Source organism: Xenopus tropicalis, chromosome 6 (genome assembly GCF_000004195.4).
Source record: "Xenopus tropicalis strain Nigerian chromosome 6, UCB_Xtro_10.0, whole genome shotgun sequence".
NCBI lineage: Eukaryota > Metazoa > Chordata > Amphibia > Anura > Pipidae > Xenopus > Xenopus tropicalis.
Window position 1 is genome coordinate 111799931 of NC_030682.2, and position 26224 is coordinate 111826154.

A 26224-nucleotide genomic window follows, 5' to 3' on the forward strand; every position below is an offset into this window, starting at 1 on the left:
TGCATTTCAAAGAGAATTTAAGGTACAATCACTTACCTAAAACCCCAGGCTGATGCCCCTGTTATCAGAAAACTGCACCCGCAGGGGTATTAGTGTGAAAAACTGAACTTTAACAAAAAAAAAAAAATGTACCGGTTTTGCCAGAAAACTGTTGAAAAGACATAACAATGGTTAATATCCCTATATTTCAGAACTCCGTACCAGCCCAAGGCTTCTAATCTGAAACACATGCTCTGGGCTGATCACTTATCTGAGCTTAGGGCTTGGATCATTATATACAATAGGGGTCAATCTTGACCATGGGGGGCACAAGTGAAAGTGCATTGACAGGTGCAAGAGCGTGCCCCTTTGTGCTCACCTCCTACGAACTTGCACCCACTGCTAGCTGCAATGAAGGAAAAATGCCCCAGCAGGGCCCCGCCGCTCTGCACCCTGTATAGCGGTACCCACTGCGTGGTGCAATGTAAATGAGTAATATGTTTACAATATAAACTTTGAACTTAAAGGCTGATTAGCAATTAATTGATATTCACATTACACGGCGACACAGAATACAGTGCATTTTGCATCAGAATTAAGCCCTGTAGCGTCAGCTCCTGTGCCAGATTTAACCTTACTTTGCTATCTATTGATGCAGTTACCAGCCCTCTAATGTTTTTAAATGTCTCAGTGCTCAGATACAATAGGTAGGTAGTTTGACATAACAGGCGCACACCCCAGGGAAACTGCCTTTAACCTTTTTTTTTTTTTTTTTTATATGTGTGCGCATTTCTTTTAGTTCATACATTTTGTATTGACTTTTAACTCCTTATTTATAGAATAACACGCAAACCTTCGGAGACACCAGGTCACTGAATTAAAACACAGGCAAAGGATACTTAAAGAATTAAGTCGGTAACAAAGGTAAGAGATATTTACATGTTTACTCACAGACTTGTTAAAACTTTTAATGTCTTATATACATTTCTCATATTGTTAACAGGATTAAGCAACAAATAGTATATATTACTGTCTATTATATGCAAGAAAAGTCTTTGAACAGCAAATATGGCGTATGTTTTATTCTATTTACAATACATTTGTTATAAATATAATACATTGTTTATTGAAAAGCATATTATATTGAGGTGATCAACTCAATCGTTAGAGTTAAATAATAACAAAGTCGTGAAATAGTGCACTGAGTATTGAGATGAATCTCGTTGTTAACAAATGGGCTTAAGAATATCACTTAGAAATGGGAGTTTGCTGATTGGCTAATCAAACGGAGCAGCGAGCGAAAAATTTCAGTACTCTGAAACAAACCAGTAAGGGAAAAGAAGAACTGACAAAACCAAAGGGGGCAAATAAAAGGAACACAGCAGAACGTATAGAACATAATGAGCGGTTGTATTTCTAGTTCTCTTTCTGTATTTACATCTGTAAGGAATGCATCCGGCGCTAAACAGGAAATACCTATTTCCTTGGCAAGGCTGAAAGTAATGCTCTGTACAGATGAATGAAATGGGCAGCTGATTTGTCAGTTCCAGATATCTTGCATATAGAAACTGTAACTATTCAACTGAACATTTACTTTTGGTTCCTATGGAATCTCCTGCATGTCGGATATTAAAGGAGGTGTGACTTTCATCCCTTTATTCCAAGAAAACCCAGTATATCTGACATTAAACTGACCGATTCATTCCCATTGTGCTTGGGGTGCAAAGCCGTCAGACACTGTTAATAACAATAAGAGCTGGCATTGAACTCTGCTGATTGGCTTCAAACAGCGTGAGTTGATTGGCCAGCTTAGCAAACACCCGAGGAGTCCCAAGGTTGTAAATTCCCGTGTGCAAAAAGCAAGCCTTGAGCTGCAATGTGAAGACTTCGTGGCTCCTCAGCTGCAGTTTATATTCTGTTTGCCCCAGCCAGGTAAAGGAACCGTGGGTTTCTAGAGCTTCAGGGCTGAAGAGATATCAAACATATATCACTTATAATTGTGAGCTTGCTATGATGAAAGGCGAGTAAATGTTATGATAAAACCCACAGCATCGCATTAGGAAGCAATTTTCTTTTATCAAGGAGCATTATTAACAATTACAGCATTTAAAGAAAAACATTTGTAGGGTTATTTATCAATAATGAAACTTCTTGAAGGTAAAACTAAAGTTAAATAAATTAGTAATGCTACACATTATGTTTCAGATTTCTTTACTAGCCCAAGGCAACCACAGCGAAGAACTGTGTCAGTTACTAATTTACAGTATATACACACACAATATAAAAGAAACGATATAAGGCTAATTAGTAATTCATTCAGATTCAAATCATATGGCAGCTGAGAAACCAGGCAGGAGTTGTATATGTATTGTGTTGATGGCTGCAACTTTGAATCCATGAGTGTGTCCAGCATACATATATGTATCCCTAGAATACTTTAACAGCAGCAAGAGGTATCTGCGTGAATCTGCGGAAAGTTCATTCAAGCATGTACGTTTTCTGGATACTCTGCCTTGCATGCTACCCTCTACACAAGCAACAAGGTCTTTGGAACACATGGTATTGAACTCAAATGCATACGTGTGGGGTTTCTACCTAAGGGAACAGCTATAAATGATGATCAAATACATAATAATGAGGCTTGAGAAGAGACATGTTGTTCTGTATTTAACCTATGAACATTACAAGCCTATCTTTAGAAATGATGTCCTTTATACAACAAATAAGTGTAAAGTTTGATTGTGTAAATAGAATTACATTACAATTACATGCTTACCTTCTGGCCTTATGCCTTAGGTCAACAATAACATCCACTTCAGCCTGCGAACTGTTGGAAAGCACCAGTGTCACTGGAACTAAACAAAGGCTGGTAGAAAGAAACAGAAAATTAATTCCCATACATTAAAGTATGAATGTAAATGGGTTATATGATGCATATTTGATATTTTCCTCAAACAAGCATGCCACTGAAGCTACTTCTTTCAAAATGGTATGCATTTTCCACAATGACACAAAACAGTTTTAACTTTGTACTATAACTAACACATTACTTATTTTGCTTTCTTCTTTAAAGCAGTTCATTTATTTACTGATTCTGCAAGTGCCAGTGGCAATTAGTTGAAGGTTAGAAAGAGACAGAGCTGGATGGCTTATAATTCACTGAGTTCCCTGTCAAAAGATTAGTTGTGTCTGTTTTCCTCTGCCAGAGACACACAGGTCTCTGCTCTCTCCCCTCTCCTGCTCCCCCCTCCCTCAAGAATGCTAAGAACTCACTCCCCCCTTAGGAATGTGGATCTGAGCCAATCAGCAGGAAGCTGACTCATAGGGGCACATTTACTAACCCACGAACGGGCCGAATTAGTCCGATTGCGTTTTTTCGTAATGATCGGTAATTTTGCAATTTTTTTCGTATTTTTTGCGATTTTTTCAGCGTCTTTACGATTTTTGCGGAAAAAACGCAAGTTTTTCGTAGCCATTACAAAAGTTGCGCAAAGTCGCGATTTTTTCGTAGCGTTAAAACTTGCGCGAAACGTCGCGTCTTTTAAGTTTTAACGCTACGAAAAAGGCGCGACTTTGCGCGCAAGTGTTAACGCTACGAAAAAAACGCGACTTTGCGCAACTTTCATAATGGCTACGAAAAACTCGCGTTTTTTCGCAAAAATCGTAAAGACGCCGAAAAAAATCGAAAAATTACGAAAAAGTTGCAAAATGTTAGTTTCCAATCGGAATTTTTCCAATTAGGATTCGAAATCGTGTCTTAGTAAATCAGCCCCATAGTCTAACTAACTGAGCATGTTCACTTGGTCTTGGTGCAGGAGTGAGGCATTATGGGAACTTTCTTTACACAGCTCAGTGTTTTTTCTTCCTGTTTGGCTTCTGATCATCTGAACAGAAGAAATATGGGAAGACTTAAGGGCACTATTGAGACAACTGAAGGTATGCCTGCAGCTTGAGATCAACTCAAGGCAGATAAGATAAGCCGTTCCTTCTCCTTTAAAGACAAACCTTTACTTTAATGTATAAAAAAAAACATGTATCTTGTTAAATTTGTTCTATACAGTTTTATCATGGAGCCAAATTCATCTGTCTTTTCTTGAATTCTTGAATGGTACCATCTGAGGGAATGCGTGGTGCTAGTGGGCCTGAGAAATGTTCTCACTGGTTCCTGTGGACTGTTACTGAACTAATGGGCACCATGTAGTCTTGCAAGTTATATTACTAAATGGATATAATGCCTCTGTAACTGTGTAACTTTCTACTGAAACAGAATTTGTTGTCCCTAATTTAGGACCAAAATGAATCCATCTGTGGGAGAGATAATCTGATAAATAAAACACTACAGTAAACACACTATGTTAAATAAGAAGCTACAGACTCAACATTGTGTCCACTGCCCTGGCACAAGCAAAGCTTACGACTGTGTCATTGTGTGGAACATGGAATCTTACTATTAGGGGTGCCCTGCCTCATTACATTTACATAATTACACAACCATAAGCTTAACTATAATTATGATGCAATGCACCATGGGGAACAAAAAGTTACTGATAATTACCTTCCTTGTTTCACTCCCAAAGCACTGTGAATTACTGTGGATTAGTGAAAACCATTTCAAACCCACCTTTTCTGTTGGAATGGATGATTGAAAGATTCTGGGTAGTGAAGACTTGTTTTTATTAGATTGGAAAGCTGTTCTGGTGATGGTGTGACAAGTGCAGCATTATTTTCAGACCGAGTGAATTTTAAGAGAACCATTTCGGGCTGTTCCTAGATAAACATGCAAAAAGAGTCAGTATAAAAGCGAATTTAGTCAGACAAAGAAACCAACAAATAAGAGAGAGCTGCAACCATGCAGCAAACCAGCACAGAGCTGCATTAATATAAAGTGCTCAAAAGAGAGTACCAAAGCTTTACATATCTTTTTCTCAAGTTAATACAGGAGACTGCACAATATAATAACAAAAACATATCGGAGTCTATGTTTTCCTTGTAGAAAATTTTAACACAGGAATGGGATCTTTATCTGGAAACCAGATATCCTGAGAGTTTCAAATTTAAGAGAAGGCCATCTCCTTTTGCTATCATTTTACCACACAATTTAAAAAGGATTTTCCCTCTCTCTGTAGTACAAGTATGGAATCCGTTATCTGGAAACCCGTTATCCAGAAAGTTCTGAATTACGTAAAGGCCGTATCTTCCATAGACTCTATTATAAGCAAATAACTCTAATTTTCAAAAAAAAAGTATCCAGTACTTGATCCCAACTAAGATATACTTAATCCTTACTGGAGGCAAAACTATCCTATTGGGTTTATTTAATGTTTTAATGTTTTTTTAGTACACTTAAGATATGGAGATCCAAACTATGGAAAGACCCCTTATCCAGAAAACCCCAGGTCCCAAGCATTCTGGATAACAGGTCCCATAGCTGTAATAAAACAGCACCATGTATTTGATACTAACTAAAAAATTATTAATCCTTACTGGTGGCAGAACTATCCTGTGGGGCTTATTTAATGTTAAAGTTTTAGTTTTTTTGGGGGGGTAGATCCAAATTACAGAAAGATTCCTTTATCCTAAAACCCCCAGGTCCCAAGCATTTTGGATAATTGATGCTATACCTATACAGTAACTACTATAGTGGGAGATAAAAAATTATTACAAATAATCAACTAAGCCCAAATTTGATGGGATCATATAGTAGTCGTGTGCTACTGACTATTATGAGAAACAATACTTGCAGGTGTTTTGTATTTACTAAGTTAGTGATGCAGCAACCAAAGTACCTTGTATGAAGGGCATTTATATAAGTCATTTATCAACCAATTATTATTTATTTGCTTGCAAAGGACTGGCTATAAATCTCCCATATCACTAAAAATCAGTCATTATTCACCTACCTGCTTCTGAGGAAAAGACAAAGCTTCTGCCCCAACAGTACTCAGGGACACGTGGTGCTGGCCTTCCAAGATAAGCTGCTTATTATCTTCAATGACATAGGCCTATAAAACGTGAACATTCATGTGAAGAAAAATGACAGTCTACTAACAGTACTTTAATTAATGCTAATTCAGTGAAATGCAGTTATGCCTTATCTAATGAGTAATGAATGATGCCTTTCTGCTTTTCTCCATATGTATCAAATAAGTCCCCACTCAACAAGATAATAAGTTGCTTGAACTTTATATGGCCATGTGATCATATGTCATCGGTCCCCTCTGGGTCCCTTGGACTAATAAATGTGCTAGTCATCTTGCTGAAAAGGAGTTATATGAGTAGGTGGGGAATAGTTATGGCATTTGTCACCAGCATATTATGGCTAGCTGATAAATTGGCTATGTGTTAATTGTAACAAAGTGCATTATTACCAAAGGATATCATTATAGGCCCAAAATGGTATGCATTTTCCACAATGACACAAAACAGTTTTAACTTTGTACTATAACTAACACATTACTTATTTTGCTTTCTTCTTTAAATTCCTTTGAACCCACCTTCCACAGAATGATCAAGTTCAGGTCAACTTCACTGCACTTCTGTATCAGTCTGACAGTCTTGTCGGCCGTTGACTTTCCATACCCATCTGTGTTTGCAGTCGGATTTTTATCAAGCTGTTGCCTTAAGCAGCTTTGGAAAAAAAAATCTGCACATGGAGTAGTTGAACTAATGATCTACAGGACATAAGAACAAAAATACAAAGGTCAAGAACACATTACAGCAAACACATTAAAACAAATGAGTAAAGGCAATAATTTGTACACAAAATTCACATGACTGTAGCCACATATGCCACAGATGTCCAGATTTGGTCAGGCACTTTGGCAATGTAAACCAGATTAGGGGTGGGTTTCAGCAGAACATCTGCAATCTGACAGAACTGCAGGATTTTTGTTATCCGTCAATCCAGTATGGCAGCAAGTGTTCATGAGCAGGAAGTAAGGAGATATAGCTCCTCTTCAGTTCCTGCAGTTCTGATTAGTTGGCTGACTGAATTAAAAGGAATAATATAAAGTGACCAGGTATCTGTGCATTTGGCCTACAGGCACCCCCAGTTGTATTCTGGGGAGAAATGCCGTGTGTAGCCACCTTAATACTAACACGTTGCAGAGAAAATGCCCATAAAAACAAAAAAAAAGACAATAAATGTATGCATTATTTATATATATTATTTATATGTATATATTATATACACAAAAAAGCCAGGAATATTATGTAAATTGTATCCCTATAAACTGTTGGTGATATTATCAGTTATTATTGGTGCTCAGTCTTGTGATTTGTGTCACATGAACCACTGAGAACTTGTGTATTATTATAAATAAAAAATAAATAATGTACCTCCTGTTAAAAAAATATAAGGATATTAGAAGTCACCTTGAAACTTCTCAGTGACTTAAAATGTCTGCGTATTTTACAAATGTGGGGTACTTTATTTACTATATTATCCTAGAAACAGTTAGGGAAGTATAAAATAAAATGCAATAAAGAAAGTGAGCTGCTTTCTCAGCGGGAAGAGAAGGGTTAACATGACTTGCTAAATGCAAAAGTGAAACATTAATGAATTTTTAAGATGTATTAAAGTGTTATATTAAAGAAAGGGAATTGAGCTAGAAATGTCAAAGCAGGGTTTCTTCATTTGTTGTTGGATTAAAATAAAACACATAAAATACATATTCCATCTCTCCCAAACCCATTTAGAACTTTTTACAATGACAATTTTCAACACACTCCAATGGCTTCTTTTCTGTTTTTATAATAATCCATTACAAAAAATGCCATACCTGTTCACCTCCAAAAACAATGTCTCCAAATGTATATCTTTCCGTCTGTGGGGCAGAACCTTATAATAAAAAAGAAAAACAGATGAAAACAGTATATATACCATGTAATTTTATAACTATGGCCTATATAAGCAAAGTATTATTGTATGACAGATTTGTTTTCTATCTTGTTTACTATTATTTTGCTAATACAGGTATCAGACCCCTTATCCGGAAACCCGTTATCCAGAAAGCTCCGAATTACGGAATGCCCGTCTCCCATAGACTCCATTTTAATCAAATAATTCAGAATTTTAAAACTGATTACCTTTTTCTATGTAGAAATAAAACAGAACCTTGTAATTGATCCCAACTAAGATATAATTAATCCTTATTGGATGCAAAACAATCCTATTGGGTTTAATTCATGTTTTATTGATTTTTTAGTAGACTTAAGGTATTGAGATCCAAATTACGGAAAGACCCCTTATCCGGAATACCCTTGGTCCCGAGCATTCTGGATAATGGGTCCTATACCTGTACTACTTCTGTAATCACAAAACAGTAACTTGTACATGTTGGTAATTAAGAAATTATCCTCCAAATAACAGAAGGACCCTAAACTGAAAATCCATAAAAACATTCTAGATAGTAAATCCCATACCTGAATATAAAAGGCATGGTATATTGGTCAGGGGCAGGTTCCTTTGCACAGAATCAGAAAATGACATAATGGCGAGAGGGCTCTCTGCCACCACTGACTATTTTTGCAGCTCTTTTGGAAAGTATATTTTATCAATCAAATAGCAAGAAATGTATTCTGATGCAGAATAGAATTCTTTACAAATGCAAAATAATAAATATGTAACATTACAACTAAAAACACACACACATTACATACTGTATTTATAAGCCTTACCCAAAGATGATTTGCATCTTACAGCTTTGAAACACATTTTGGCCCTCTCTCTGCTGGTTAATTTAGTATCTAGACGGATACAAGTAAAAAAAATAATAAAAAAATATTAAAATGAAACACATTTCTCCATAGCTGCACTCACACAAATATTGCTATAGTATGTAATTGAACATGCACTGCTTAAAAAGTGTTTAATATTACAGTAACCACTGCTCTAGTACTTTAAACTGCACTGGGAATTTCAAGCAGTTGCTTAAAGGTTTACAGACAAAGTGCTTACTGGGTGTCATTTCTTACACACTAAACAGATCCCTAGTAGCTACTTGTAAGGATAATTTAAAGGAAAAGTAACACCAAGAAAGGATTATAAAAGTAATTACAATATGATGTAGTTGCCCTGCACTGGTAAAAGTTGTCCACTTGCCTCAAAAATACTACTACAGTTTCTACAAACAAAGCTGCTGTATAACAGATAAAGCACGATTATATTTTACAGAGCTTATCTGTTACCTGCTATGTAACCTCTGCCTTTTCTCCTTTTTTTCCCAGCTTGAATGGCTGCCCCCATGGCTACAGAGCAGTTTATTTATATAAACTATAGTAGGGTTTCTGTAGCACAACACACAACTTTTACCAGTGCAAGGCATTATTATTATACCTTAATTACGTTAAAGCGGTTTCATTTTTTTAGTGTTACTGTTCCTTTAACCAGACCCCCTGTGTCCCTCTAAAATCTGGACTGTAGCTTGAAAATGGGTTCATTAAAACAATTCTCAGGAATACTGTTTTGATACTCAAATGGGGCAAAGTGGCTTTCTCCTTGCTATCCTGCCATACACACCATTGTTCTTCAGTTTTCTCCTGATGGAGGACTCATGAACATCAACATTCACCAATGTGAGACAGGCCCTCAGTTGTTTGGAGGTTACTGAAGGGTTCCTTTGTAACGTCTCAAACTTTTAGACGCATTGCAGTTGGAGTTATCTTTGATGGCTTACAATTTTCATATAAATTTTCATAGGGCCCAGTCTTCAGTTTCCTCCATTTCTACACAATCTGTCTGACTGTTGATTGGTGGAGCCCAAACTCTTTAGAGATAATCTCGTAACCTCTTCCAGCTTTGTGGGCATCAACAAGTCTTTTTCTGAGGTCCTCAGACACCTCATTTGTTAGAGCCATGATACACAGATGTGTTGTATGTGGGATCAGCCTTTGCTGGATCCCCGTTCTTTAAAGAAAACAGGGTCTCTCACTCACACCTGATTGCCATTGATGGAAAACACCAGATTCTGATTTCACCTTCGTATTATATGTTAATCCTAAGGATTCATTTACTTTTGCCACATGCAGGTATGTTGTTAAATCATTTTTCATGATCACATATGTTAAACTTTTAGGACTTGTTTATGAAGCAGATGATGTTTCATATAAAAATATAGAAAACTTTAAAGGGTTCACAAGCTTTCAAGCACCACTGTTTATACTACTATACTATACCATACAGGTATGGGATCTGTTATCCGGAAACCCATTATTCAGAAAGTTCCAAATTATGGAATGGTCATCTCCCATAGACTCTATTATAAGAAAATAATTTTAATTTTAAAAATGATTTCCCTTTTCTCTGTAATAAAACACTACCTTGTACTCAATCCAAAATAAGGTATAATCAATCCTTATTGGAGGCAAAACAATCCTATTGGGTTTATCTAAATATCCAAATGATTTTTTAGCAGACTTAAGGTATGGAGATCCAAATTATGGAAAGATCCCTTATCCAGAAAACACCAGGTCCCATGCATTCTGGATAATAGGTCCCATACCTGTACTATAATATTACTAAACATACTGCACTAATAGTGGTACATTATTTAAATCCCTCTCCCAGTATAAACAAAGAGTTTTTCAGTTGTCTCTCTCTTTATTACATGATTGCACTGGTGATTTATTAGCTATTCAAAATACACTGAAAATGGTTTACACACCACAGAAATTAACCTATATTTGACTTTAGAATGTTAGTCATGAAGGAGGACTGGCTACTAGCATGCATTATTAACCATCCCTGATGTGCTGTATGTTGCTGAATAAGCAGCATTTTGTGTCTAGGCAAGCAATACAGTTGTTCCCATTTATGTATAAAACTGGATCTAAAGGTACAAAAACATCTCTTCCTGCTATCTACTTAAGAGGCTATAAATACAAGTCAAATATAAATGAAGATCAAAGTTCTTTTGCAATGCTTGATATGGATGCAGTTATGGGTCCATGGCTACAGCACACACAACATCATATCTGTAGCTAAAATATGCAAAATGTATAACTGTGTTTGGGGCCTACTGTGCTTTGTAGACTTTCTACCGAGTCTGAAGTCATTAAGCAACATGAGGTTTTATGATTTAATTCTGGTTTTAAATGATTCTGAAAATTAAAGTTTCTTGTGCTGTACCATGAGGGGTACCAACACTGACATACGTGCTACTGAATTGTAAATGCAATAGGTTTCAATAGAGTTAATCTGCCAGAATCGCAGATAGCAAATTAAGTAATGGCCCAATCTATTAAGTATATTTGTGTATGACACTGCTGACAGTGTAAAAGTGAAATTAAAAGATGATCCATTTAGGCTAACTAGAGACAGAAGTTGATTTAGAATTGCTGCTACAAAGAATAAAAATCAAATGGGATTTGATACCAGGGATGCAAAGATAATTCCTTGTAAGTGCCTTTTCCACAATCAAACCGCACCTTGTAATCAGGATATAGTACTTGCAGAAGGGTGTGAAGACAGCAACCAGAAGGAAAAGATTAGTAAACTAATACAGCTTGGGTCCACATAGGCAGATAAATACACCAGGCTGCCGCATACATGTAATGTAGTAAGCAATACATTTTTTTTCTTTCATTTAGGAAGTCTTAGCAGCTTCCATTGTCATATGGATATCTCTCCATCTGCAATTCCTCACAGCACACAATGGTGCTCCACTCTAATTCTCCATGGTTTGAGCTGACTGTAACCAAAAGTCAACTCACATAACAATAACTCCCAATCAGAGTCAGTTCAAAGCCATGGAGGCAGGAAAAGGGGCATAAGATGAAGAGAATTGCAGGCACTGAAATGTACACGCTCAGTCTCCTCTGTCAAGCAATGTTAGTGCTGCCATTAAAAACCCTTAGGCTTCCTATCAGAGCCAAAATACAAACAATAACCTTGTACTGCACTCTGTGAGGTACATCTAGTAGATCATACAGTAAAGCATTCCATGTTATTTGAGTAATAAAAATAATATCACCTTAGTTTATAATGGTATTCTATTTGCTTCTATAAAAGGATATACTAACCCATCTTGCAATTTTACAGGCATTATATTGGAAAAATAAGCGATTCTTAGAGAGCTGACTGATTCATTTTTATACTTTCAAAGCTTTGACTGAAACATTCTTAACCATATGTAAAAATGTTGCAGTGTGGTGCACTGTGGGTTATTTAAAGGAGTGGTGCCACATGACAGGAATCAAAGCCTTTACCAAAGAGCCAGAAAAAGCAACACAGCAAAAAGAGAATATTGTATCCATACAAAAACCTAGTTTTTACTCATGTTAATTCAAAGCTCAGAAAACTGGCCTGGACACATGATATTAAATTGTCCACATACCCTTGTCATCTGTAGGGTTGACTGACTTCTGGAGCTTCCAGGTCTTACTGCTACTTGATACTTGCACTACATGAAATTCTTTTACACCTGCTTCACTCTGAAATTAAACAAGGCATTATTAAAATAAACTATGCTTTTTTAAAAAAAAAAAAAAAATTCTAAAATGTATGTTTTCAAATGTAATTCTTTTTTTTTTTTTTTTTTTTTTTTTTTACTACCCAGGTTTCCCAGAAGTATCTTAGGCCAGTCTGTATAATGGTCCAATTGAATACATTGGATTACACATTTTTAACAGTTTCAGGCCCTTATGTGAAAGCCATTGTGCATCTATACAGTTAATAGGGATGTAATATGCAGCCATAAGCTGTACAACGAAAATATGGTTCCAAAAATGGATTTCAATCATGAGTGCACGTTAAATCAACAAGGTTTGAAGAATGGATTGTATGCCTTTAAGAAATACTTACAGTATTCATATTTTCCACATCCATGAATACTACCATATTGCCACCTTCACTCTCTTCATCCTCAAGTGCATTGCTTCTGAAAACTGATGCTCGAACATTCAGGGACTTACTGGTGCATATGACTGCAGTATGGCGCAGAACCCGATGTCTACCAAGACAAAATACTCCAATCAAAGTCTATTCAAGATATTATATATTCACCATAAAAAAGTATAAATCAAAACATATATGTAACGTATGCAAAAACTATGCACACTAAAGTGTTTTATTTTTGCACAACTAAAGAAAATGTCGTTCTGTGCTTCGTCTAGCAAATTACAGACAATGAATCAGAAATCAGTTCTTCTCTAGCCTACACTCCAGTTCCCACGTTATGCCTTCTAAGTTTATGCTCACTATTCTCATTTGCAAACCACTTTAGGAGCTGAAGTCATTGCTGGGGGGAGAGCAGACTCTTGATACAATATTGCAATGGTAGTAGTCAGAAAAAGGAGAGGAGTGTATTGAAATAAAAATAATTAATGTAATTATTTTTAAAAATTAAATGTAATTAAAAATAATTACATATATTGGAAAATCAGAATTACATCTGCTTTTATTATGCAAAAGAATGGATATGGATATGCCCTTTATCATAAGGTGTGACTTGAAATAATAAACACAACACTAACAAAAAAAATAGTGAAGGGAGGAAATACAACAAGTGACAGTTTCTATACTATACATACTTTTGGGACATACATGTTAGATACTTCTGGAATCCCAGACTGAACGTCATTGGTTACGGGGTGAAGAGTTATCTGCTGTCCTCGGTATCTCTAATTGCAGTGGGACATGGCCTACTGGTGGCAAACTGAACCTTTATGACAGCAAAAATTGCTCACTGAGCATGCACACTTTGGACACTAAGGGAAAGGGAAATTTTAAAAAATGTAGGAATGGCCTATCATGACAGGAGTGTAGAGGGAAGACTCCAAAATCAGGTTACTCCTGACATCTCAATGTTTACATATCTGTGACCTTCTATGAACTAAAAGTGTGGGAAGCAACTGAATACGGTTTCTCAAAGAGGAGCTTGGCCTGCAAAAATCTGGAAACTGAATTTGAGGAACATAGTTACTGGAGGGGCAAAAACAAGAAAAGAATTGAGAGACAAACAATATGACTAGCTGAAAGAGAGTTAGAAAAAAAAGTAGAGCAATATAGAAAAGAAAAATGTGAAATTTACCTGGAGCTGTTCATGAAAATGTGTGGGACAAAATGGGTACAATATACATAATAGCCCAAAAAATGTCTAACAGCACTACACCAACTCTACTCCAGAAAAACCTTAGTTATACCTAACAGATAACTGATGTACCCTACATCAAGAATAAAGCCTGGTCAGTTTTTATTTTTGTATTTTTTTTCTTGTAAATTCCCTCTGAAAAGTTCAAACACATGACACTGAAAAAACAAATCCCTACCGCATTCTCGAATGTTTTTCTGTACTTTCATAGTAAAACAAAAAGTTTATTTCATGAACTCCTTCCTCGTCAGGTCCTCGTAACCACAGTGGAAGCTGGACAGATGCTCCAGGAGCAAGAACAGAGTCTGTGAGAGGAATATCAATAACCTCGGTCTGGTTTCCACCACCAGCTCCAAAATCTGATGAGATAACAGAAGATGTAAGCACTGAACACCGGGAGGTAGAATCGGTGACAACAGTCTTATAAGCACTGCAGTTCATTGAGGCTGCTGGACTTAGCGGCGTCAGTGCTTCTGTATTGCTGCCAAAGGTGAAAAACTCTGGTCTTTTGGAAACAACCCTTAGTCCAGTGAGGGGACACTTGCTCACATTCACAAACTCAACATGTGCTTTCCTGATTTCTCCACAGAGAAGTCCAGTGGGGAAGTTTATGAAGAACACCTATAATAAAGAGAACACAAACATATATTTTATTTTGAGGTTATTTTTTCAGTAAGAGTACACTAATATGGCTGGCAGGAAGTAAAATAGGAGTTACCTCTAGCAAAGGCATTTGTGGTGTAATTATCGGATCCAGGCGACGATCTGGTCCATACTGAATAGACGTTTTTTCCTCTTTTGTACCATTCAATCGAGGACCTTGTATTTCTAATTCCTGACGCCCCCTGACTGACATTCCATTTGAAATAAACTTGCCTGGAACTGAAAGGAGAAGCACTGCTCTCATTCAAAGAAAAACATTATGGCTTAAGGGCTTTGAAAAAAACATAAATAAATAAATCAATTGTAAAAAAAAGTTGTAATTCTCAATAAATCACAAGGAAATAGGAAAACTAATACTACCACTGAACATAGTATATACATTCTCATATCTGAGAAAATATAAAAACAAATATTCAAAAGAAGGTAAATTTTTTAATTTCCAGGGGAATAACCTTTTAGCTAGATCAAATCATTTTAACAAAAGGAATAAAACTATGGAAAATATACATAATTATAAGTATCATTTATCATCTATTTATTTATTATTTCATATTAGAAGAGACGGTGTTAATAATACACTGTTTTTATACATCCAATCCTGGTCAGCTGAATCTTTTCCTGCCTATAGGCTTATCTCTTCCCCAGCTCTATGTAACTTCCAAGGGAAATTTTAAGATTGTAAATATTTGACCTTTAAAGGATAAGTAAGCCTTTTATTTAAAAAAAAACAAACTAAAATTACTCTAACAGCTCCCAAAATATCATACCATTCTCCCTGCATGCAGATTAAGGGGCCCATTCATGAAAGCACAATTTTTTATTTTTTTTTCTAATTTATAGCACTTTTTGTAATGACCACAATAATATCGATAAAACTGCACGACTTTTTTGTGGTTTTCGTTAACTTCCATGAAAAAGTTGTATTTTTCACAAAGACTGTCCATTTCAAAAATTCATTCAAGCTTTGGTATCGTGACTATCTTTTGGCCAGGTTGGATTTGTACAGTGCAATTGAGTCCTATGGAAGGCTTCCAAAATCACGCATTTAAGTTTCAAAACCGGAAAGGTTTTCGCGCTATTTACGATCGTTCGGATCCAAAAAGTTTGTGACTTTTAGATTGCAACCACAATATTTTCATACGACCGGGAAAAGAATTTTGTGACATTTTCGAACATCAGAAATTATGGTGGGTACTCCAAATGTTTTCCAATCGTGCTTTAACCACCCAAAATTCATGCTTTAATGAATGGGCCCCTTATTGTTTGTCTATCACAAGCAGCTGAACTCAGAAAGCTGAAGGGGGCCAAGCTTGAGGGCGAGGGCAGATGAAGCGTTTATCCGCTTATCTCAGCTGTGCGCTTTTCTGCCTTGCTGAGAAAGCAGATCCGTTTCGGTATGCCGCTCTGTGTGCATGCACTAAAACCTATGGCAACAGCCAGAGTGTCTGCACAGAGCGGTGAGGATGGGAGGTTGGCCTGGAAAACGCAAATCTATGGTTGAACTAGCTGTAATAGAGAAACAAATTAAATCTTTATGCAGGGAGTAAAGCTTATTCTGAGGGCAATACAGACCAATTTAAGAGATTTAAAGGAAAAAAAAAAAAAAAAAAGAAAAGGTTTACTTATTCTTTAATAAGCCTATTACACAGGCTTAGCAACTAACAAATAAAAAGATGTATCTTTTTAGGGACAAAGAGAAACTGAGGGGAAAGAATAAGCAGTATGCAGAAATCATTCTTGACACAGGATAAAACCAGTACCTTGTCTGCTTACTCACTGCCATGTGAGCGTCTCACAGTGGCCAAAAACTGTGAGACTAGTTTCTCCTCACTGACAGGAAAAGCTGCAGCTTTGTATTACAATGAGCGGCTACAGTCTCTAGTGAGGCAGGTTCAGTCATTCATAACCAATCTGTAGCTAATTATTAGCTGATAAGTTTGCTTTTGTACACTGGCCCATTTACAATCCACTCACAGCCTCACTGGTAGGAGATTCACCCCTATTTACCTCTTGAAGAAAAGTATAAAGATGGCTAATACAGAATCTTTCAGTGGAAAATGTAGCTTGGATGTACCTGCTGACAGACTGTTTGCAGTTGCTAATCCATCCACACCAGAGGTGCTCTGAACTGTGCTAAGATTGTAGACAATGCCAAGAATATGCAGCTCTCCAGTCTGGTTCGGAAATAATTTTAATCTTGCCTGTGAAATAAAAGGAGTAATATTAGAATTTGCCTCCTATAAACACTTATTAAAGCGCTTACTATCCTAGTGGCCACATGATCTGGCTAATCAAAAACCCAAATTAAATGGATTTTGATTACAAATTTAAAAAGGAAAGAAAGAAACACATCTACAGATATACAGTTAAGCATGCAAAAACTCTCACAACAATCGGCCAGTGCCCTTATTAGGGCTCTGGCACACGAGGGAGTTTAGTCGCCCGTGACAAATCTCCCTTGTTGCGGGCGACTAAACTCCTCGATATGACATCCCACTGGCGAAAATGTAAATCGCCGGTGGGATGGCACACGACGGCACGATTTGCAGAAATCACCGAAGTTGTCTCGAGAGGCATACGCCATCGCGTATGCCATCCCACCGGCGATTTACATTTTCGCCAGTGGGATGTTATATCGGGGAGTTTAGTCGCCCGCAACAAGGGAGATTTGTCACGGGCGACTAAACTCCCTCGTGTGCCAGAGCCCTTAAAGTGGACCTGTCACCTACACATAAAAAGCTGAATAATAAGTCCTTTTCAAGTTAAACATAAAACCCAAATTCCTTTTTTTAAAGAACACATCCAAACCCTTTATAAAGACATGTAAAAATCCCAGCTGTCAATCATATATTGCCTGCCCCGCCTCTATGCCTTAGGCATAGAGGCGGGGCAGACAATACCTTTAGCTTTCTATTCAGCACTTCCTAGATGTCACTGTACTTCACACTTTTCCCCTTTCTCCCCATCACCTAATTATGTAGCCAGTGCATGGGTATGGGCATCTGGTCCTTTAACAAGATTTGGTGTGATGCAAAGCTTGCCTTACTAACAGTGTCCACAAAATGGCAGCTGCCTGCTTGCTGTGATTGAATAGTTCCAAGACTGAAGGCAACAAGATTTATACTATCTGTATAGTGAAAATAAGGTTTATTTTGCTCGACTAGCATGATAGAAAAGAATTTGGAGTTTTTTCTTAGGGTGACAGGCCCCTTTAATCTCCACTACAACTAGCACTAGATAATGTTACTTTATACATCATGATATGTATTGGGTTATTGGGGGCTGCCACAACACCCCTTCACATCCAATAATACTACTATTCTATGTTTGTAACTGATTAGACTGGGCAATGAAAGGGTGATCTCCCCAAGTGGAACAACTTGGCTCATCTCGACAGAGACTACATGTTGGTCTGTCAGGACATGAGAGCACCCCATGCCCAACACAGCCCTTGTGTATTATATTAAACCCTGGACTAGCTTGTTAAAGAGGCATGCCATCTTAAAGGGATGTCCTATGCCTAGCAACTTTGTGATTGGTCTTCATTATTTATTTTTGCATTTTTTGCCTTAATCTTCTACATATTTCCAGCTTTCAAATAGGAGTCACTAACCCCAGTAGCCAAAAAACTACTGCATTGTGTGCTTACAATTTTATTATTACTTTTTAATCCTTAACTTTCTGTTCAGTCCCTCTCCTATTCATATTCCAGTATCTTATTCAAACCACTACCTGGTTGCTAAGGTAAAGAAGACCCTAGCAACCAGATAGCTGGTGAAAATCCAAACTGGAGCTAAACAAAAAGCTAATAATGGAAAACCACAAAAATACATAAAAAATGAAAACCAATAACAAATTGTCTCAGAATATCAATGTCACCCTTAAAGTTAATTTACAGGGGAACAACCCCTTTAATGTTCCAAAAGGGCAATAAGCATATGCTACAACCCTGCTTGTAAGAACCTGCAGAGCAGACACAGAATAACCAAGCAGAATTGTATACGGTTCTGTAATTCATTTAAAAGTGGAAACAATGCTGGAAGATATTTTAAATAATTAAAAAAAATCTCTACTTACTATTTTTGTTTCTTCACTGTTAATAAAAAATTCACTTATTTCTTCTGTTCCAATAACATCATTGCTACATATACCCTAAAAGAAAGATTGTTACTTATAAATTACTTAAAAACAAATGTATAAAATATACTGCATACATTTTTATGGTTAGGATGGTTACATTGTAACAACGTTGCTTTGGGTTCCCTGTCTTGCATAGTTATATGTATAACTCTAGCTTGACGCACACAATATAACATATCACATAACATATAAATATAATGCAGGATGCTTTTCAGTTTTCACTTTTGTATGCTACTAAAATGTAGCAAATGTAATTTGCAATAAACCCCAATAAAAACATATAATTTCAGCATGCACCCTAACATTATTCAAATGGACACTCATGTTGCACTTGTATATCTGGGGTTCTCTAAAATCTTTAACTACCATGCAACCACCACCAACTCTGCCACTGTTGTTCCAGCAATGGATTGACAGCTGTTTGCTGGTTGAGTCTAGAACAATTTAGAAAAGACAGAGTTACACACTAGTTTAAGGATTCAATGTAGGCTGGCCATGCAGTAGCAGAGGATTTATATAAAAGAGAGAAATATAAAGATGGCAGACATTCATTAAATAAAAATAGTGGTTACACTGATTAGGATGCATAAAATTCTTCTTATTTTAACTACAGCCAGTAATACAATATGTCTAACAAATAAATGTTTCTCTGCAGTAAATTCATGCTTCTCACTTCGCTACTGGTGTTTCAGCTGAACAACAATACAGGTTACATTTTATCAGTATTTATGTGCCAATATTGCATTTTAGTTTAAAGGGGAAATATTTTGGTGCCACTGACATGGGAAATCATTCTTTTTTCAGTATATTGACAATTCATATTTATTTATTGACTTATACTGGACTAAAAGGCTTCCCTTTATCTGTCAATAGTACAAGGATCATCTGCTGTGCCTAACATTGACAGTACTCTGTCAGTTATCAGCATTACATCTATATTGCTTGCACTGGGTTTGTCTAGGCCTGTGAATATTCCATATAATGTTTTAGACACACTGAGCAACTAGTAACAGAAAATAGTCTGCCATAAACAGTACTGAGAATTGCCTCTGCTAAAACACACAGAGACAATTACCAGTTAATGATCAGCATCTATTTTAGTAGCCACAACAAGTAGCTGCTACTAGTAGCTCTGTGTATCTTCACCCTTAAAGCCTTTAAGATGTTATAATAAAAGTTGCTGATAAACACTCATCCACATAAACTTAACCATTAATGAGATGAAACAGAAATTCAAGTACAACCTTTGGGGCCAAATCTCTTTCATTGCTTATTGCTTCTTTCACTTCTCCATTATGCTTTTCACTAAAGTCTTTTGGTTGAAATTTCCATAGCAAAGACAAATCTGTCAACAGAAGTGGAACCTTCAATGGATTCTTGAAAGACACCTCTACTGTTATTGGCTCTGTTAAAACAAAAGTCAGTATTTACCTACAATTGTATACATTTCCGTTACATATCCTGTTTAGAAAATCAAGTTAACTTTCCATATAATTTCCCTTACAAAAATAGTAATCAAAAGTACTTAGTGCACATTGCATGCAAAATTCCTTCTCAATCTATTTACGCTTAAACTGGCACCTGTCATATGTCCGGCCTTGGCTACAAGAAGACAAAAATCCACACACATTGAAAAAACGTACACCCAGAGGTCAAAAAGCCAGTCCTTACACTACTTAAAAAATGTCTCATGTATCGTTGTCTGTTTCCATCAGAAATTTAAACAGCATAGATTCAATTATTTCATTTTTAAATAATCTTTAATGTTACCTTGGACTACTGAGAGAGGAAACTTGGAGTTATCTGAATTGCTGCTTAAACAATATTGTGTTGGTTGAAAATTCAAAGGTAGAACTCCTTTATTTACTACAGCTACAACTTGCTCCTCCAGCTCCTTCCATTGTTGAGATGATTCTGCATCATATTCTTGATCAAGACTCACATGTGTCGCAGCTTGCTTTTCCCCTGGAAATTAAGAAGTCACACCATGACATAGTTGACCTCAAATACAATAATTCAGTAAATGTAGGCTTTTTTCAATGTGAACAGGGGGTATTTGTGTAGATCCAACTTCAGAATTACCTAAGCAGTAATGGTCAGGATCATGGTAACCTCTAGGACAAAAATTTCTGACCAAACCGGACCTAAATTGGGTCTATCAACTATCTTAGCTATCCAAAATTTGGTTTAGAATCATTTACCTACTTCTAATTATACCATTTAAAAATTACATTTATTTTAGGCACTCTGATACAACAAGAGGATATGGTTTTCTTATTTTTGGGTCTTATCTCTAAAATCAGGTCATATTCTTATTATATTACTTTTGAGACAATAATTTAAGGCTCCTTACTGAAGCAATTAAATATTTTTTTTTGCAGAGGTCATTGAAAGTACAGTAACTAGGCTATCGGCCTTTTGCAGACTTACCTCCAATGCCTCTGCCTCTATGCTGCCTACACCTAAAGACTCCCAATTCCACCCCCTTTATTCTCATGATCAGAGCCCTTGCACCCCTCAATAAACACTTCACTAAAATCAGAATAAAAATTGCAATAAGTAACAATAACTATGTTTAATGGAAGCACATTAAAATCAAACAACTACCATTATCCATGATAAAAATAAACACTGTGTGAGGTGTAAAGACTAAACATTACATGGTGACTATGTGTTTTTCCAGGTAAAGAAATCTAAAACGTTTTTCAGAATACACATCTTACACAAACGTTTCTTACTTTTAAAATGGATGTTTTGCCGTGAAACACAATTCAATTTGTACAATATAATTTGGGTCAAAAGTAAGTATTGCTTAATTGCTGGTTTATAAAAAAAAAAAAAAAAAAAAAAAAAAAAAAAAAAAAAAAAACAGGATAACAAAAACATTAAAAAAAATGTGAAACAGTATAATGAATATTCTTTAATTTCAACTACTAAGTAGGTACTGAAAGCTAACACACTGTAGCAAATTTTTTAATCAGAATTAAATAAAGAGACCATTGAAATTGTCCACTGATTTTAATATTATCTATTGGGGCCACTGCACAATTTTGAATAAGGTGCTTATAACCCTAAGGCCATGCCTATCTACCTACATATTCAGACTGTAGGCATTTAAAAATGACTACCTTAGTACACTAAATCACGCTGCTTATTACATTTTGGAAAGTGATCCCTCCTGACAGAAATCTGTTTCAGCTGTGGTTCTTACAGTTAACATTTTTGTGTATTGTAAAAAACATTCATATGTGTTGCCAAGAACATTTTCAGATCACTAACCTTCAGCAGGCCGCCGGTCATGCCCAAAAAAGACTCGAGTGGATGAACTATTAATGTATGGTAATGGAAGCTGTGGTAAAGGGCTCTCTGGTGACTGCTGACATACATTCTAAATTGGAAAGAAGAAAAGAAGAAACAATAAATAATCAATGTCTAATTAACCTGGCTTATAGTATAAGAAAGTATCAACGAAATGGAACATTAAACTCTGATACCTTATAAACAAACAGATACTCTCGAAGAAATGCACCTTGCTGTGATGCAGGCTGCTTGCTATCATTGATAAGAATATGCCTAAAGGCAGAGACCGCATTTTCAAGCTGACGAAGCGTGAACGATTGACGACCAATAGTAAAATTAATATGATCCTCTGCTAGGGACCATCCCTTTCCTTTGTACACCTGCATTGCCTGACAGTAACAGCGCAATGCGTGCTTTTTCTGAAATACAAAAAGGATTTTCAAGGTTACAAATTTATTACCCAATGTACAAATACCAATGCTATAAGAAGAGTACACGACACAATCTTCCTTTTATTCTTGGTAAATTATGAGCTTATTTTGCAACCTTATCATACACCATGACCTTCTTTCCCTAATGACCAGAAAAATCACTGGGATACACATTGTTACTGGCTATCACGGCCTTCATTCTTAAGTTATGTAGTGAGTCGTAATTTACATCTAACCCTAAATATTAAAATTAATTCTAAATTGTTTTTATCTGCTATGCAAAGCTGGTCTTACATGTCCACAGCATCCTGCATAGCTTCCTCCACTGTCACATAATATTTATTCCTATATATGGTATTACATTTTGGAAAAGTAGACCAAAACAGTTTTAGGCCAAGCACATAGAATGCTGCTAAATCTGAATCCGTGCCTTCCTAAAGCAAGGTAACAGTGCATAGATTCTTCATCATTTTAATTAATTTGATTTTTATTTTAATTAAGATAAATATTATACACTGTCAATAGGGCCAGGGCACAATGTGACACATAACAAAACTGTAACCTCTCATATGCTGAGACACCCTCAAGAAAATTATGGTGCACTATAGTAAAACATATACTCTAATCAGTGCTGTTTCACATGTAGTGGGCTTACTATCAGATTAATTACACGTTCAGTGGTTACATTTATTAAAATCACAATGCAATATAAAAGTGTAACTTACCTGTCCTGCTTTACTAAATCGATGGCCAGCTAGTATCATGTGGAATGCAAACTTCCTCACCATAGGGCTTTTCATGTTAATAAAACAATGGGCAGCCTGTTCTAAAAGAAGCGCGCTTCGTAGATCTGAATCCTAGATGATAAATGAAAAATAACAGTACTCAAAGTTTTTAACCAGTACAAGCAGGAACACATCCATCATCTACAGAACTTCACAATTATTCTGAATAAACACTTTTTCCTGGTTATGGACTGGTGGGTGTGAGAGGGGATGGAAACAGCATTAGGCACAATCAGGTTTTATAAATGAAGTTTGTTAATACTGTAGTCTGTAAAAGCACCTACCTCACTTGTCAGTCTTATCAAAAGGGCAGCTGCTTCTGAATATTTGCCTTGACTTTTTAAAATTTCAGCACTCAACAGCACACACCTTTCTGCCAAAATCATATTTCTAGGATTGAAAACATACAGATTTTAATTTAACATACAGAATTTTAATTCACTAGAATTAAAATTCTACCTAGTACATTTGGGCCAATTAAATGCTATTAAGTGTAATTAAAGGTGCATGTTATTTCAATAAATTAAATAGACAATTAAATATAATAAATTTATATATATAATTACATCCCTGATGCCATGTATATAATTAAAAAGAGGACTTTGTCTTCAAAAGAACAACACTGATTGCAAAAATATCAGACAGATACAACTCAATGTACATGAGCATGTCAGGGGAGAATTATGTGATCACTGCCTATGCATTTTTGCATAATTCTTACAGAGGGCAACAGAGGGCATTCCCATGAAGGAAAAATGCAGCAGGCAAAATGCTCCAAACTGTCAGTAAACTGATACTATAAGGCTAACGGCACACAGCTACCAATCTGCATGGGGTGCCAGGACTCTGGTATTTTTTCACATAATTAGTGCTACTGTCACAAATCACAGTTTTTACTGGGCACCAAGATGGCTTGCTTACTTGCAAATATCTCTGTAGGTTTGGATAGCAGTATCCATGTAGTGAGCAGGATAAGGTCTGGGAGCACCAGGCTGAAGAAAAGCAGAAACTGCCGCCATTTCCTTAATATTGAAGAAAAAAAATCGACATGGAATTACATGTAAAATGGCAAAATGTTGGTCATCTAGAGCAGTGCTGTCCAACTGGCGGCCCCCCTCTGTGTGGCCCCCCACCTGTCTGGCTGCTTTGATGGCTTACCTTTGAGTAAGCTTTAAATGGCATCAGTACCGAGATTAACTGCCCCTCTGCATGGTTCACACCTCAGATTCAGTCTGTAATCCCTCTGTATTGTTTAAACATGTAATCCCCTGTGTTTTTCACACCTTTTAGTTTCTGCATTGTTCACCCCCTGCTGTGTTCACACCTCAGGCTCAAACTGTAATCACCCACATTGTTCAACTGTTCACACCTCAGACATTGTATGTAGTGCCTGGACTATGCTGCCTGTGTATATGGCACACACAGACAGCATAGGGGAGGCAAAGTATGGTACATAGGCAGTATAGTGCAGGGAAAGTATGGAACACACAGACAGCATATGGCAGGCAGAGTATGGCACACACAGGCAGCATAGGGGAGGCAAAGTATGGCACATAGGCAGTATAGGGCAGGGAAGGTATGGAACACACAGTCAGCATAGGGCAGGTAGAGTATGGCACACATAGGCAGCATAAGGGAGGCAGAGTGCTGCCTGTGTGTGCCATACTCTGCCTGCCCTATGCTGCCTGTGTGTGGCCATACTCTACCTGCCCTATGCTGCCTGTGAGAGGTGAACTGGCAGGGGTTTGTTCTGGGAGTTTGTTAGTAGTTGGAAACAGCCTAAGGTGTGTAGTTATGTTGCTGTGCTATCCACAGGGGAGGAGGAGGCATATGGATTTTAGAGTGTGTCTTAATATGACATAATATAATTCTTTCATATATGAATAACTGTTGATATCCCTGCAGTGAGGACCAAGCATTGGGTTTTTGCTGCACTTCCACCATTGTGATAAAATGGGTGTGGGTTGAAGTGGGTGTGGTTAAAAGGGGGAGTGGCCAAAACTGGCTTCCATTAGCGGCCCTCCACCATGTATGCTAGAGAAATTCCGGCCCTCGGCACCGCAGAAGTTGGACAGAACTGATCTAGAGAAACTGCCATCCACTCTAGAAAGTGACATCCTGTACTCAAAAGCCAAAATTGTATGCAGTGTTGGACTGGGGTAGCCAACAGAGAACCCCAGGGGTCCACCAGAAATATAAGCACACTTATGCAAACAATGCATAATAATTACAAAATTGCACAAAATTGATAAAGTGAAAGCATTACCTCGCCCTCACTTGCACAAACAGAATTCCTCAAACTTTTCTCTTCTCACAGTGCTCCCATGCGGTTTTTCTCGCTCTACCTCCCTCTACTTAGCAGAGACTTCACCCACCCCCTTTCAAAAAACAAATTGGAAGATAGCCATGAGTTCCACTATGAACTAAACAGCATTCTTTCTTCCCCTTCCAAAGAAAAAAAGTCAGTCTCAGGGCTTACCAGGATTTCTCCTGGTTTCCCAGTGGGCTAGCCCAGCCCTGAGTTTACAAAAGGTAGACATTGATAAAGCTATAAGACTGGCTGACTCGAAAGTTCTTGGACTGTGAAAGGAGTCACAACTCACTTCTTTGGGGGAGAAAGGATTTAGGCAATTCTTTAGAAGGTAAACAAATTGTAACACAGTGAATGGCAATCATAACTATACTGATCAGTAAGAAATGTTTAGCATAATAAACTAACCCCAATGTGTCAGCATATTAAAAGGCATTAAAAGTGTCTTAGGCTGATGCCAGACGAGGCGTTTTTACACTGCATATTTTCTAATTCTCTTGGCGGGTGAAAAACGCACAATATCAT

The 26224-nt window shown here is 36.9% G+C and overlaps 1 protein-coding gene across 2 annotated transcripts in view; it reads right to left on the reverse strand.

Moving 5' to 3' along the window:
• Positions 1 to 904: 904 nt before the first annotated feature.
• Positions 905 to 26224, reverse strand: part of trappc8 (trafficking protein particle complex 8) — a 46632-nt gene continuing 21312 nt past the window's right edge. Inside the window, exons 10-29 of one of the 2 annotated variants that reach the window (XM_012964957.3) lie at positions 24310 to 24410; positions 23673 to 23778; positions 23329 to 23460; positions 22367 to 22591; positions 22152 to 22260; positions 20643 to 20837; positions 20117 to 20277; positions 18810 to 18884; positions 16807 to 16933; positions 14788 to 14951; positions 14248 to 14690; positions 12782 to 12929; positions 12315 to 12411; positions 8659 to 8727; positions 7761 to 7819; positions 6474 to 6650; positions 5880 to 5981; positions 4601 to 4746; positions 2756 to 2845; positions 905 to 1944 (exon numbers count right to left, since the gene is read on the reverse strand). In XM_012964957.3, the coding sequence (XP_012820411.1) occupies positions 1710 to 1944; positions 2756 to 2845; positions 4601 to 4746; positions 5880 to 5981; positions 6474 to 6650; positions 7761 to 7819; positions 8659 to 8727; positions 12315 to 12411; positions 12782 to 12929; positions 14248 to 14690; positions 14788 to 14951; positions 16807 to 16933; positions 18810 to 18884; positions 20117 to 20277; positions 20643 to 20837; positions 22152 to 22260; positions 22367 to 22591; positions 23329 to 23460; positions 23673 to 23778; positions 24310 to 24410 (2961 nt within the window). In that variant the 3' untranslated portion in view covers positions 905 to 1709. 2 annotated transcript variants of the gene reach the window in all.